Source organism: Mobula birostris, chromosome 2, assembly GCF_030028105.1.
Source record: "Mobula birostris isolate sMobBir1 chromosome 2, sMobBir1.hap1, whole genome shotgun sequence".
Lineage (NCBI taxonomy): Eukaryota > Metazoa > Chordata > Chondrichthyes > Myliobatiformes > Myliobatidae > Mobula > Mobula birostris.
Genome location: NC_092371.1, coordinates 216439183 through 216454984, shown reverse-complemented (window position 1 = coordinate 216454984; position 15802 = coordinate 216439183). Strand labels below are relative to the sequence as shown.

The 15802-nt window shown below is 40.4% G+C and overlaps 1 protein-coding gene across 1 annotated transcript in view; it reads left to right on the top strand.

The window, feature by feature from the left end:
- LOC140194063 (macoilin-like) overlaps positions 1-15802 on the top strand; it is a 136173-nt gene that overhangs the window by 94803 nt on the left and 25568 nt on the right. Inside the window, exons 5-8 of the mRNA XM_072251448.1 lie at positions 1080-1203; positions 4569-4775; positions 4852-4863; positions 5761-6171. Coding sequence (XP_072107549.1) covers positions 1080-1203; positions 4569-4775; positions 4852-4863; positions 5761-6171 — 754 coding nt within the window. The remainder of the gene's footprint in view (positions 1-1079; positions 1204-4568; positions 4776-4851; positions 4864-5760; positions 6172-15802) is intronic.

Genomic DNA, 15802 nt, shown 5'->3' with positions numbered 1-15802 from the left:
TCTGTCAGTGTTAGTCTTTGGTTTGTCCTGTTTTCTGTGATATCACTCTGGAGAAACATTGTATTATTTCTTAATGCATGTATGCATTTCTAAATGACAATAAAAGGGGACTGAATGTTCTTATAATCTAATACAGGTATATGTCTATCTATGACGGGGACTACAGAGCAGAATCTATGGAAGAGGAGACTACTTAACTTAGTTTGGTTAATTGATTTATCAGTTTCCTGAAACTTTTAGGAGCTATTTCCTAAGCAATTCCAGGGTATTTGCTTCTATCATTCCATCTGAAACTTCATTATAATTATGACTCACTTTTAGTCCAATCTTCTCATTGAAGTTCAAAGTACTGTTCAGATTTCCCTGTTACACCATCTGCCATCCCATGTGCATCCACGAGTTCAGGCCTACAAGGCACTAAAGCCTCCAGCATCGCCATTCAGGTGCCATGGTCGTGTATCAGTTAGCGGGACACTATTACAGCTCAGCATGTCGAATTTCAGAGTTCCATTCTGGTATCCTCTTTAAGAAAGTTTGTATGTCCTTCCCATGTGTGTGTGTGGATTTCCACTGGGTGCTCTGGTTTGGTTTAGAAGGTTAGTTGGTCAATATAAATTATCCTGTGATTAGACGAGGGTTTCAGTCAGTGGTTTGCTGTGCTGCGCGGCTCAGTGGGCTGGAAGGGCCTGTTCTGTGATTTATTGCTAAACAAAATAAATAAATGATCTTTCTATTTCATAAACCTCATTGCCATGAATAAAGATTGCATTTATCATGCCCTCTCGAGCAACTTTGAATATCTGTTTCTTCCCGTTATTCAGTGGTAAGAGTTTTCAGCATTTAACGAAGCAATAGCAAAATTTGAAGGACATTGATGTAGAAATATGAGCAAGAATGACTTTTGGCTCATCTTCAACAAAATCAAGGTTATTCTTGATACATGTTCTGTTGAATGTGTCAATAAGCTATGGTGAAGCAGGTTTCGTGTCAATTTACAACTTCTATTTGCAATTGTATTTATAAGTGATCAGATTAATTTTATCCATTTTCTAAAGCAAGTCATTATTTTTTCCTTGCAGAGAGAGGTGTTTGTTTGTCTACTTTGTCGCTTTGGATACTTTTTGTTTACATAGAAACAACGTTCAGATTTAAGGATTTGAGAAATTTCAATGCCGATCTGTGTCGGCCATTTGCAGCCCATTGGTAAGTCAGAGGATCCAGCAAACGTGGGACTTTAACACACAATATGAGCTATAATGGATGTATAACATTTAACACCAAATGTTGTCCTTTCCCTGATGATTTTACACTACATGTCGCTGTTCTGGATGCTTCCGAGTTTGAAACATTGTAGTCTATCTCTCCATAAAGAATCAATAGCACGGATTTTTATTTGATGGAACTCAAACAGCATTCAGGGCTTCTTTGAGCATATTGTGGTCGCCGGTGACTAGTGTGTGATTCCTTTAGCGGAGTGCTGTTCTTGTTTGCTAGCTGCAAATCAGGAATTGGGAACGCCTATTTCCTGAGGGCAGCACAGAGCTGCTGCTTCACAGCTTCGGTAATTCTGATCAGCTGTCTGTGTGGAGTTTGCATGTTCTCCCTGTGTTCTTCTGTATAATCTGGGTTCCACCCACATTGGGAGGTGTGCAGGCTGGCAACTGTCCTGCTAATGTGTAGACAAGTGCTGGAAACTAGGAGGCATTGATGGAAATGAGGGGCGGGGGGAATAAAATAGAATTGGTGTAAGTGGGCATGTAATGTGGGATCAATGGACTGAAAGTCCTATTTCCAAGCTGTATGACACTATGGCTCTGGGAAGTGAATCCAAGAATGAGGAAAATACCAAAGTAATGAATAGCTGTTGGCAAAGGCTGGGGGTTTTAAAGTGAAGCAAAGATTGCTGTAAATAATGCTTTCATTCTGGCAATAAAAAAACACATTAGGCCACCTAATGGGAGGGAGAAAAGCAAAGGGCCAGAGTTTTTTGCCAGTAGAAAACTGTCCTGAGCTCTCGGCCTGCACTGACTGTCCATTCTCACCACCTGTGTTCACCACACCGCTCACATTCAAAGTTCAAAGTAAATTTATTATCAGAGTGTGGATGTGTTACTGTATATCGCCTTGAAGTCCATTTTCTTGCAGGCATTTACAGGAAAAAAGAAATGCAATAGAATTTTACGAAAAACTACAGAAAAATAGACAAAACACCAAAGTGTGAAAGACAGACTGTGCAAATAAAAGTAATACTGAGAAAGTGAGTTGTAAAGAGTCCGAGAAAGTGAGCCTGTAGATCGTAGAGTCAGTTCAGAGTAGTGGTGAATGAACCGTCTGAGGAGCCTGATGGTTGTAGGGTAATAACTGTTCCAAACCTGGCTGTGTGGGCCCAAAGGCCTCCTGTACCCCCTGATTGATGGTAGAAGTGAGAAGAGGGCAGGGCCTGGTTCTTGAGGACAGATGGTGGAGAGGGCTTTCCCTGTGGTGGACTGGGCTCTCTCCTCCACTTCCTGCAGCCTTTTCTAAGGAAGTGGATGTGCTGCCAAGCCTTCTTTGTGATGACACTTACATGCCGGTTGTGGATAGATCTTCTACTATGTTAACATCAAAGAATTTAATGTTACTTAACTCTTCCACATAGATTCCACTAATGGAGACTGGCACATGGGCCTCCAGCTTCTTTTTCCTATAGTTGATAATCAGCTTTTGGTTTTGCTGATCTTAAGTGAGAGCTTGTTGTCGTGGCACCACTCAACCAGATTTTGCATCTCCCTCCTATATGCCAATTCGTCACGACCCTTGACTTGATGTCATCAGTTAACTTGGGTACAGCATTGGGGCTGAACTTAGCCAGACAGTCATATAAAGAAAAAAGTGCAGGGAGCTAAGCCCTGTGGTGCCCCTGTGTTGATGGTGAGTGTGGAGAAGATATTGTTCTCAACCTGCTCTGACTGGGGTTTGCCAGTGAGAGAACTGAGGATCAGTTGCTCAGTGAGGTACTGAGGCCCAGGTCTTGGAGCTTCATGATGAGTTTCAAGTGGATGAAAGTGTTGAATGCTGAGCTGTGGGGCGTCCTGACGTATTCATCTTCATTGTCCAGCTGCTCCAGAGCTGAGTGAAGAGCCAGTGAAGTAGCATCTGCTGTTGACTTGTGTGGGTAGTAGGCAAATTGGAGTAGATCCAGGTCACTCCTCAGACAAGGGTTCATATGCTTCATTTCTAATCTCTCAAAGCACCTCATCCCTGCTTACCCGCCCCTCTCCACCAATGCTCACCATGCAGCCCAAATTCAATGCCCTTACTGACCTGCAGAGATAAAGTTGGGTTTACCCATGAAGATCCTGCAAGCTTTCTGCAGAATTGAGCCAGAAAGTTCACAAGGAAGTGTTGACAGTACAGCTTTAAACTGCTGGCACATCCCTGCAAGTTTAGGCCAAAAAATTCATCAGGTTGCACCACACTGCTCCACAGGCCCAAAACATGAAAAAAACCAGACACAAGAAAGTCTGTAGATGTTGAAAATCCAGAGCAACACACACAAAATGCCAGAGGAACTCAGCAGGCCAGGCAACCTCTATGGAACTGAATAAACAGTCGACGTTTCGGGACGAAACCCTTATTCAGAACAGACACCTCCAAAATCTGGAATCCCCTCTATCCAACGAGGTTTACTGTTTAACATATAAAATGACTTGAATATCACAAATGACCTTTTAAATTGGAATTATTTTTTAAAGTGATTTGGTTGAAGCAAATCAGGTTTGACCCTCACAGGGTAACTTTTATTATTAATCCTTGTCCTGTGGTTCCAGCTTAATATCAGTTTTACCAATTAAAATATTTAAATACATAAGTACTTTGAGATACATTAAACTCAATGCCTACTTTTTCAAAAAATCTATTTTATCATCATTGCTAAGGTAACATTATCATGCTGTGGGCTAAATTAATGGATGATCCCCCATGGGTTAAATGAGGCATGAAGTGAGCCAATTAAATCTGACCTTGCAATAGTTTACTATATTTTATTGTCGGCTTTTCTTTGTTTCACACTATTGTGGTCTTAGGCTTCACGTTCCTGTGGCACCCAAGCTTCAATTACTTGCACATTCATTTCTCTCAGAATTATCAGTACTATGTCATATATCACTAAGAGGCTTAATCTACTCACGTATATTGAAAAACATGCATTTGTTGCTTCTGGAAGAAACACGAGGGATTGATAACTGCTTCGACTTTGGAAGGGGTGGGAAAGATTGTGAATCACACGTGAGAACTAAAGAGAGCACACCTCTTTTCCTTAACCCTACTTGAAACAATGTTTTGTATTTTGGACTAAAGAGTCAGGACATAGAAGATTATTTAAAACCCACAGTTTTAAAGCAAGCAGGCATTTCAGGATTTAGCACAAATGAAACACAGCTTGCTGCTGTGTCAGCTTTGGATTTTGTTTATGATTTTTCAGGTGTTCACGCACATGGTGACCATCACAGGTGGAAAATACTGTTGTCTGTACTGCTACACGTGTTTTCTCTTTCCTTGAGTAACATCTTTTGTTTTCCTTTTTTTAGCATAGGGTATCCAATGGCATCCTTAGGTTTTGAATTTAAAAGTTATATTCACCACAAAATTAAATTAAGGAAACAAAAAGAAGTTCAAAAGCAGAACGAGTTTTACATGCAACTGCTTCTGCAGGCCTTGCCCTCAACAGAACTACAGGCAGGACCGGACCAGGCACTGGATAAAGGTATTGGAATGATCTCCAAATTCCTGCTACTGTTTTCCTTTCATACAAAGATTCAGGGAAACAGTATTTTTTATCCATTATTTAACAAATAGGGGATCTGTGTCAAGTCACCACAAGATGTATTTATCTAATATTTAAAGCAAACTTGCTAAGAGTTCTTAAATGATTTTGGTTTATATCCCCTTAATTCTAATGATAGATCTGACACAAATGCCATTTATTGAGTTTTGCCCTTATTGTTTTTCATGTTTATGAGCAAGTGCCAAATGTGGGTTGGGTCAGGGAGTTGAGAGAGTCAGGTTGAGAAGGGACCAAATTTCAGAACAGCTGGATGATCAGTGGCTCAGTCCAGCTGCTGGTGGGTTGCCACTCCAGTGGGAGGAAAGAGGGGCCCGGATGTTAGCACACTGGGCATGTTCAGAGAGTATGACCATCTGAACTCTGAAATGATGTTGGGCGCGGTTTGGCTATTTTCACTGTAATCCCAACTCCGCATTCCCGTCTGCTTGTTGCCATCTTTCACACCCTTGTTTATCAAGAATCTCTCGATACCTTTGCCTTAAAAATATTTGAAGACTTTGCTTTGAGTAAGAGAGTTCTAAACACTCCTGGCTCTCTGAGAATTTTACCTCAAGTCTGTGATAAATGGGTTACTCCTTATTTTAAAGCAATGGCTCCTTATTTCATCTTTAAATGGGAGACCATGCCAGGTATGGGTTGAGTAAAGCTTCTTTCAACTGCTTTCAGTGCATTAACATCCTTCCTTAAATAAGGCAGCTAGTACAATATACATTACACTACTCCCAATGTGGTCTCACTGTATACCTGAACTATAACTTCCCCCAATTCCCTTTGCAATAAACAATAACATTCTCTAAAATTTGCTGCAGGTGGTAGAAATGCTAAAGAATTTGTTTTTCTAGAAATCTCCTCATTCCATAAAATGTTTGCTTTGTTTTATTTGTTTTAGCGTTTAAAGGGCTTTCACTGTGGTCTCAGTACCAGCAAGAAAATAGAGCCATTGTAATCGGGAAGAAGTACAGTTTAGTCCTACCGGAACTGGAGTTTAAAGAAAAAGGTAAAGAGAAGGAGGTCATAAAGCAGACTCTTGGAGCTGGTAATTGTTTACAAGCAACTGACTCTAGATTGAGTGAAATGGAATGTGTGGAAAATCACCTTATCAAAACCACAGAGTATGAGCCTTTCGAAAGTACCGAAAACCTATCCCATGATGACCTGTGTGTTGAAAGCTCAAGAGTCTGCAAGCACAAATCACCAAAGGCACATGGTGCTTCGAATGGCAATGTGATTTTCGCCAAGGTGGACAAGAGGCAGAAGTGTTCAAGCAAAAGCACCAGCGCACGCAAGGCGATCTTCGAGAACGGCTCTTTGAATCATCAGAGCAGCAAACCAGAGGCTGTGCTACGGTAAGAAATCTTCATGCTGGCTGCAGTCCTCAGTCTCAAATGTAGAAATATGCATGGTCAAACGTTAGAGAGATGTAATTGGTTACATAGAGGTGAATGGCAAAACATTAAGTTAGGGGGCTGATCCAGCCAACTCGGAACAGATTAATTTGTCAACAAGATTTGTGCAGTATACATGTGTCTCCAATATACAACACTTACACTTTCTGAAAATACAGTAATGAAGGAGCAAGCATGAACAAATTAGGATATAAACACCTACAATGGTTGATACATAGGCTTATATACAACATTTTGGACCAGTGGAAATGGTCCAGAAGGGTTATATGGAAACTATTATTACCATTTTTCTTAACAACTAATTCCATTACTTAGCCTAATAGGTTAGATTTACCACAGTACATAATTATCTATTTAAATGTTTATTTTCCTTTTATGTCATCTCAATGTGTACTTAATGTATAAATAATTGTAGTTTTATACATATAAAAAAATGGAAAAGGTTATGTGTGAAAAAAGTACATGATATTTGTGAATTCCTTATCCAAATAAAAATAAAATTAAAAAAAAAGAAGAAAAAAAAAGAAATATGATATATTTATGCATGGAAAAAAGTTTAACCTCCAGTCCTAGGATATTGAAAGCAAAAAAAAAACATACTATAATAGGAATGCCTGCAATTATTATGTTTATTAAGCTGTGGACACGCTACTTTGCTGCCAGAAGGTCGGTAACATGCGCAGGCTGCGCTGGTTAATTATGCAAACGATGCATTTCACTGTATGTTCTTTCTGATGTTTTGATGTATATGTGACAAATAAAACTAATCTTTATTACTTTTGTACCAGAGATATGAAAACATACTAAGAACATTAAAACAAGAGTTACCTGCCCTGACCAATGGGATAATGAGGAATATTTCAAAAGCTCAAAGAGCTAATCCAAAAGTTTCCACCAATGGGCCCAACACACAGGATTCTGGCACTTATGAACAATTATGTAAAATATAAGACCAAGGAAGTCAGGATGGATATTTATAAAGTGACTTGTGCACAAACAGAGCTTTGCGTTCATTTCTATATGCTGCACTTTATAGTAACGATGTAAAGTCTTTGGAGAGGGTGTAGAAGAGTGTCAGTAAAATATTCCAGAATGAGGGAATTTCAAAGCCAAAGTCAAAGTAAATTTCTTATCAAAGTACATATATGTCACCTTGAGATTCGTTTTTTTTTCAGGCTTTTATGGAAAAGTAATGAAGTACACAAGAATTTATGAAACATTATACCTAAACAAAGACTGACAAACAACCAGTGTGCATAAGAAGACAAACTGTGGAAATAAAAAAAAGATAAATAAATAATACTGAGAACGTGAGTTGTAGAATCATTGAAAGTGAGTTTATAGATGTGGATAGAGCAGAGAAAATGAAGTTGCACTCCCTGGAACAGATAAAGGGAATCTGATAGTGATATTTAAAATGACGAAAGTTGCAGACGGGATGGAGCGAAACTGTTGCCATTGGTGGAGGTGTTAAAAATGAGGGGACATTGAATGAAAGTGATGGGTAAAAGAACAAAAGCCAGCTCATGAACATTTTTAGCAGCCAGTGGTTACATTCTGAGTCACAGAGTACCTCCTGAATCAGGTCCTTTGATCACCATGTACTGTATTTCACTGAGAGGGTGGTCAGTATATGGAATGAACTATCAGAGAAAGTGGCTGAGGCAGGTACAGTCACAACGTTTAAAAGTTTCTTGGACTGGTGTATGGATAGAAAAGGCGTGGAGGGATTTGGACCAAACATGGACAAGTGAGACTACCTTAGATGGGACTCTTGGTTGACATTGACCGAGGGCTGAAGAGTCTGTTTCCATGCTGAATGACACAACCTGAAGCCCTGGGCCACCTAGCATTGAAACAGGTTCATTCAGCAAAATCTGGGCAATTTTATTCAAATAAAATCATAAATAGCATGTTGGTTGCTCACAAAGTATACATAGAAACATACATAGAAAATAAGTGCAGGAGTAGGCCATTCGGCCCTTCGAGCCTGCACCGCCATTTATTATGATCATGGCTGATCATCCAACTGAGAACCCCGCCCCAGCCTTCCCTCCATACCCCCTGACCCCTGTAGCCACAAGGGCCATATCTAACTCCCTCTTAAATATAGCCAATGAACTGGGCTCAACTGTTTCCTGTGGCAGAGAATTCCACAGATTCACCACTCTCTGTGTGAAGAAGTTTTTCCTAATCTCGGTCCTAAAAGGCTTCCCCTCTATCCTCAAACTGTGGCCCCTCGTTCTGGACTTCCCCAACATCAGGAACAATCTTCCTGCATCTAGCCTGTCCAATCCCTTTAGGATCTTATACGTTTCAATCAGATCCCCCCTCAATCTTCTAAATTCCAACGAGTACAAGCCCAGTTCATCCAGTCTTTCTTCATATGAAAGTCCTGCCATCCCAGGAATCAATCTGGTGAACCTTCTTTGTACTCCCTCTATGACAAGGATGTCTTTCCTCAGATTAGGGGACCAAAACTGCACACAATACTCCAGGTGTGGTCTCACCAAGGCCTTGTACAACTGCAGTAGTACCTCCCTGCTCCTGTACTCGAATCCTCTCGCTATAAATGCCAGCATACCATTCGCCTTTTTCACCACCTGCTGTACCTGCATGCCCACTTTCAATGACTGGTGTATAATGACACCCAGGTCTCGTTGCACCTCCCCTTTTCCTAATCGGCCACCATTCAGATAATAATCTGTTTTCCTATTTTTGCCACCAAAGTGGATAACTTCACATTTATCCACATTAAATTGCATCTGCCATGAATTTGCCCACTCACCCAACCTATCCAAGTCACCCTGCATCCTCTTAGCATCCTCCTCACAGCTAACACTGCCACCCAGCTTCGTGTCATCCGCAAACTTGGAGATGCTGCATTTAATTCCCTCATCCAAGTCATTAATATATATTGTAAACAACTGAGGTCCCAGCACTGAGCCTTGCGGTACCCGACTAGTCACCGCCTGCCATTCTGAAAAGGTCCCGTTTATTCCCACTCTTTGCTTCCTGTCTGCTAACCAACTCTCCACCCACACCAATACCTTACCCGCAATACCGTGTGCTTTAAGTTTGCACACTAATCTCCTGTGTGGGACCTTGTCAAAAGCCTTCTGAAAATCCAAATATACCACATCCACTGGTTCTCCCCTATCCACTCTACTAGTTACATCCTCAAAAAATTCTATGAGATTCGTCAGACATGATTTTCCTTTCACAAATCCATGCTGACTTTGTACGATCATTTCACCGCTTTCCAAATGTGCTGTTATCACATCCTTGATAACTGACTCCAGCAGTTTCCCCACCACCGACGTTAGGCTAACCGGTCTATAATTCCCCGGTTTCTCTCTCCCTCCTTTTTTAAAAAGTGGAGTTACATTAGCCACCCTCCAATCCTCAGGAACTAGTCCAGAATCTAACGAGTTTTGAAAAATTATCACTAATGCATCCACTATTTCTTGGGCTACTTCCTTAAGCACCCTGGGATGCAGACCATCTGGCCCTGGGGATTTATCTGCCTTCAATCCCTTCAATTTACCTAACACCACTTCCCTACTAACATGTATTTCGCTCAGTTCCTCCATCTCACTGGACCCTCTGTCCCCTACTACTTCTGGAAGATTATTTATGTCCTCCTTCGTGAAGACAGAACCAAAGTAATTATTCAATTGGTCTGCCATGTCCTTGCTCCCCATAATCAATTCACCTGTTTCTGTCTGCAGGGGACCTACATTTGTCTTTACCAGTCTTTTCCTTTTCACATATCTATAAAAGCTTTTACAGTCCGTTTTTATGTTCCCTGCCAGTTTTCTCTCATAATCTTTTTTCCCCTTCCTAATTAAGCCCTTTGTCCTCCTCTGCTGAACTCTGAATTTCTCCCAGTCCTCAGGTGATCCACTTTCTCTGGCTAATTTGTATGCTTCTTCTTTGGAATTGATACTATCCCTAATTTCTCTTGTCAGCCACGGGTGCACTAGCTTCCTTGATTTATTCTTTTGCCAAACTGGGATGAACAATTGTTGTAGTTCATCCATGCAACCTTTAAATGCTTGCCATTGCATATCCAGCATCAATCCTTTAAGTGTCATTTGCCAGTCTATCTTAGCTAATTCACGTCTCATACGTTCAAAGTTACCCCTCTTTAAGTTCAGAACCTTTGCTTCTGAATTAACTATGTCACTCTCCATCTTAATGAAGAATTCCACCATATTATGAACAGGACATTATTATATTTCTTTCATTACTTTGGAATTCTTACTTACAAATAAAATTGTGATGTTAAAAGACACAACTTAGTTATATTGTCATTAGTAAACGCTATTTTTAATGTACTTATAGTGATTCAAAGAACAGTTTTCTTTTAACACAAAGTGAAAATGATATAATGCTGAACTACTTGTAACATAGCATCAAAGTTAGAACAACCACTATCATCTGAGGAAGACTCTCAAGACCTTTTTTTTTTGTAAAATATTTAATTTTATATGAGGTATTTAGACGGGAAGGCCCTAGTTTTATTCTCATAATTCAGACCCTTGACATTTACAATCAGAAGAGTGCCTTTCTTTCTAGGTCATCGAACGGAACATGGTATTCATGGGTTGATCTAACTATTCTATTATTTTTGGCTGTGTGTTTCATTATACTAATAACAAAGTGTTCTTTGATAGTTTATGCTACTGAACTGTAACCCAGTATCTGGACCATTCATAAGGTGACATGAGTTTGAAGCTAAAAGGATTTATATTCAAATCGTTAAGTCTGGAATAAAAACTGGTGTCAAAATAACAAATGGATTATGGTTAAAACCCACCAAGTTCAGAAACATCTCTCAGGGAAGGAAAATTGCTATCTTTACCTTGCATGACCTATATGTGACTTCAAGCTCATAGTGATGTGGTTAACTCCTGACTACCTCCTTGTTAAGAGGCAGGTTTGGATCCCAATTCATTTATTTATCCTGTACATCGAAAAACGCAGTGAAATGCATCGTTTGTGATAACAGTCAACACAACTTAAGAGTGTGCAGGGGGCAGCTTGCAAGTGTTGTCACACTAATTTCAGTCTTCTCATTAAAGAGGTCTACATCTCATGAGTAAATTAATACCTTTGTTGAATGCTTCCTGCATATGTATACAAGTTTGGTTTTCGATTGGCCATGGATCCTGGATCTCATTTGGCTTCATTGAAAGTGAGTTCAGGAACACTTATGGAGTATGTGGGTAGTCCTTTGAGCCTGTCCATTAATTACACTTTCCAGCCAACCAGCTTTCAGTTACCACCGTTCCCGCATGTCTTGTCCAACACTTTCAGTAGAGGTTTATACATGAATGGTAAAGGTGAAGCTATTCATTCGAGGGAATGGAAAATGAGTGAATGGGTGGAGGGTGTCTGATAACCAGTGACTATCAAAGGTCTTCACCTTCATCAGGGGATTGATGTAATACAGATGACTCCTATGTAGTGGCAGTTCACCTTTATGGAATTCACAAATCTCTATAAAAATATTTGGGGTACAGAATAAAGATATGCTTTTCGGAACTTTTTCCGCCATGCATTTCTTGATGAACACAGCGTGGTTCATGTTATAGAAAGTTGTGATGTGAATGGTTCAATGTTTCCATTTAATATCAGAACATGTGCACAGAATACAACCTGAAATTCTTACTCTTCGAAGACATCCACCACAAAGAATGAATGACAGAAACATCAGAACCCCAAAGCCCCTCTCCCCTTCCCCTCCCCACACACAAGCAGCAAAAGCATCAACCCTGCCCCTTCCCCACTTGCTCCAGCAAAAGCACCAACCCCCACCCCGCGTGCAAGCAATAACAAAGCACTCAAAGAGAGCATGATCTAGAGTCCATCAGAAAAGTACTGTCCATCCCAGCACTTCGACACCTCAGACAGGCTCTCTAGCGAGGGAGAGAGAGATTGCTCCTGCAGCAGACAAGAACGGGACACCAGCAGTTGTTTTCTGGGAATGCAACCCCACCTCACCCCCATAACACAGGGGTTTCCAGTACTTCACTTGCCTGGGTGAGAGCAGCATCAACAACACCCCAATGATCTGTATTCAGGGCACACCACCCTAAGCATTCACCATCACCAATGTTCAGTAGATCAGAGTGTGTATCATTTCACGGTGCACTGCCAGAATTTACCAAAGCTTCTACAACAACACCTACAAGATTGTAGCACCTAAAAAGACAAGAGCAGCATATCCGTGGGGAAGTGATTACCTTCAAGTTCCCCTCTGTGCAACACACCATCCTAACTAGGAAACACTCTGCTGTTCTTGCATCATCACAGCATTGTGGAGTACCTTCACTGGGAAGATGATAGCTTGCTCTATACCACCTTTAATACAAGCGACAAGACATGGACAATAAATAACCAGCCATGCAAATGGACTGTCTGGACTCTCTCACAGTGGTGTCTGAAAAGAGGATGCTGTCCAAGTTGCATGCCATCTTGGACAATGTCTCCCATCCATTATATAATGTACTGGTTGGGCACAGGAGTACATTCAGCCAGAGACTCATTCCACCGAGATGCAACACTGAGCGTCATAGGAAGTCGTTCCTGCCTGTGGCCATCAAATTTTACAACTCCTCCCTTGGAGGGTCAGACACTCTGAGCCAATAGGCTGGTCCTGGACTTATTTCCATCTGGCATAATTTACATATTATTATTTAATTATTTATGGTTTTATATTGCTATATTTATACTCTTTTCTTGGTTGGTGCAACTGTAACAAAACCCAATTTCCCTCGGGATCAATAAAGTATGTCTGTCTGTCTATCTATCTATCTATCTAAATGGAAAAAGTACGTGCTCACCCAAATGGGATGGGAGAGCATCTATTTACATTTAGGTGAGATTAGGCATTGAATGACATTTGCTTGTACCTATGTATATCAATAACACTCTTTGCACTCTTTGCTTTTACCTCAATGATTCAGAGAGCTGACACTGATTTTTACAAATTTGAAATAACTAGAAACCACAAACAATGAAGTTCAAAATGCAAAGTAAATGTAGTATCAAGGTGTATGTATGTCAGCATATACAACTCTGAGATTCATTTTTTTGTGGGCATAATCAATAAATCTATAGAATCATAACCATAAGAGAATCAATGAAAGATCACTCAACGAGGGTGTTCAACTGTTGTGCAGAAGATAGCAAACTGTGCAAATACAAGAAGAAAAAATAATAATAAATGAACATTAAGCAATAAATATCGAGTACATGAGATGAAGAGTCCTTGAAAGTGAGTCTATTTCAATGATGGGGCAAGTGAAGTTGATTAATTAAAACAATAAAATTGGTTCCGAAGTCATAGTGAAGAACCCAGGTACAAAGTGAAGCACTGCCAGCTCTTCCAAGTTTGCAGCTCTTGTTAAACTTTCTGATATGTTTAAAGCCTGTCAGTTACTTATTTCAGATAGTCACATAGTATCGAATTATATTTGCTTATCAAAAGCAAATCCATTTTAAGTTAAGATAATTACATATGCTCAACATCCACATTCGAATTATAAATCGGCTTGATGTTACTTAATTCAGACAAAAAGAAATAGTCAGTGTATTACATTGAATACTGGAAATCTGACCCAGGAAACACTGAGAATGTCCAAATGTTCTGTGATTAAAAGTGACTGATAGTGAGATCTTGCTTTGGAGCTGGTATGATTAGACTAAGGTGTACTGTATCACCGACAAGAACAAAATATTTAACTGTGTCTTGGCCTACTAAGAGAGAGGATGTAATAGAACTCTTAAAACTTGTGTTAATTGAACGTCTTTCCTGACCTTGGGATTTTCAGCACTAATTAAGTACTTCCGAAGTGTAAACATGGTAGTGGTACAGATTAAATACCTCTCAATGCAATCTCAGCAAGCTCCCACAAAACAGCAGTGAAGTAAGCGAATAGATATTCTGCTGGTATAGGTTGAGAGGTAGATCTTGCCCAGATTCTTGAGAAAACTTTGACTCTTTGCTTCATCCAGCACTATTGACCCACTACATTCAATCAAAAGGGTAAACAGGTCTTTGGCATAGAAGATATGAAAGCACAGTAAAAGTGCCTTCTTCCCACAATGTCTGTGCTGACCATGAAGCCAAACAGTCCGAATTGCCTATACATTCCTTGCCTATTTGCATGCTTGTCTAAATGCCTTTCACGTGTTGCTAATCTGTCTGTTTTCCAGCCACTTGTCACTCTCTGTGTAGGAAAAGCTCATCTGGTAAATCTTTAAATTTTCCCCTTTTCCCTTAAACCATGCCCTCTATTATTTGACATTTACGGTCTGCACAAAGGACTCTGACCAGTTGCCCAGTCGAGTCAGAAGAGCATAAGAACACTCACTCACTTAACCTGTCTATACCTCTCTGCAGACTCTCCATACCTTTTGCACAATTTGCTTTTCCACTCAATTTAGTATCATCAGCAAACTTAGATATACTACACTTGGTCCTCTCTTCCAGATCGTTAATGTATATCGTGAACAGTTGCGAGCCCAGCATCAACCTCTGCGGCACACAGTGCACCACTGATCGCCAACTAGAGTAACACCCATGATTCCAGCTCTCTGCTTTCTGGTTTACCAATTCCCTATCCATGCTAATACATCACCCCCAACTCTATGCACCTTTATCTTATGGGTAAGTCTTTTATGTGGCACCTTATCGAACACCTTCTGGAAATCTCATAATTTTACATACTTCTATCGGGTCACTTCTTAACCTCTGGCACTACATAGAAAACAGTCCAAGCTCATGCAACCTCTCACACTCAGTGGCCACTTTATTAGGTACTACCTGTACAAGGTCTTCCATTACTGTAGCCCATCCACTTCAAGGTTTGATGTGTTGTACATTCAGAGATGCTCTTCTGCACACCACTGCTGTAATGTGTGGTTAATTGAGTTACTAATAACCTTGAACAAATCTGACCATCTTCCTCTGACCTCTCATTAACAAGGCATTTTCGCCCGCAGAACTGCCCCTCACTAGATTTTTTTTCTGTGTTTTTTCTCCATTCTCTGTAAACTCTAGAGACTGTTGTGGTTGAAACTCCCAGGAGATCAGCAGTTTCTGAGATACTCAAACCACCCCATCTGGCACCAACAGTCATTTCACAGTCAAAGTCACTCAGATCACATCTCTTCCCCATTCTCTTGTTTGGTCTGAGCAACAATTGACCATATCTGCATGCTTTCAGGCATTGAGTTTCTGCCACATGATTAGCTGATTAGATATTTGCATTAACAAGCAGGTGTACAGGTGTACCGGATAAAGTGGACACTGAGCGTATTCCAATCCAGGTACACTCTGGTAAACTTCTTATGCACCACCCCTCCCCAAAGCCCTCACATTCTTTCTGTAATTCAATGACCAGAGCTGCATGCAATACTTCAAATGTGACCAAACCAAAGTTTTATACAGCTGCAACATTACCTGCCAACTTTTATGAGCATTGCATTGTGCCATCCTTACCACTCTTCCCTCATGTGTTGTTGCTTTCAGGAAGCTAGGGATTAGTACCTCAAAATA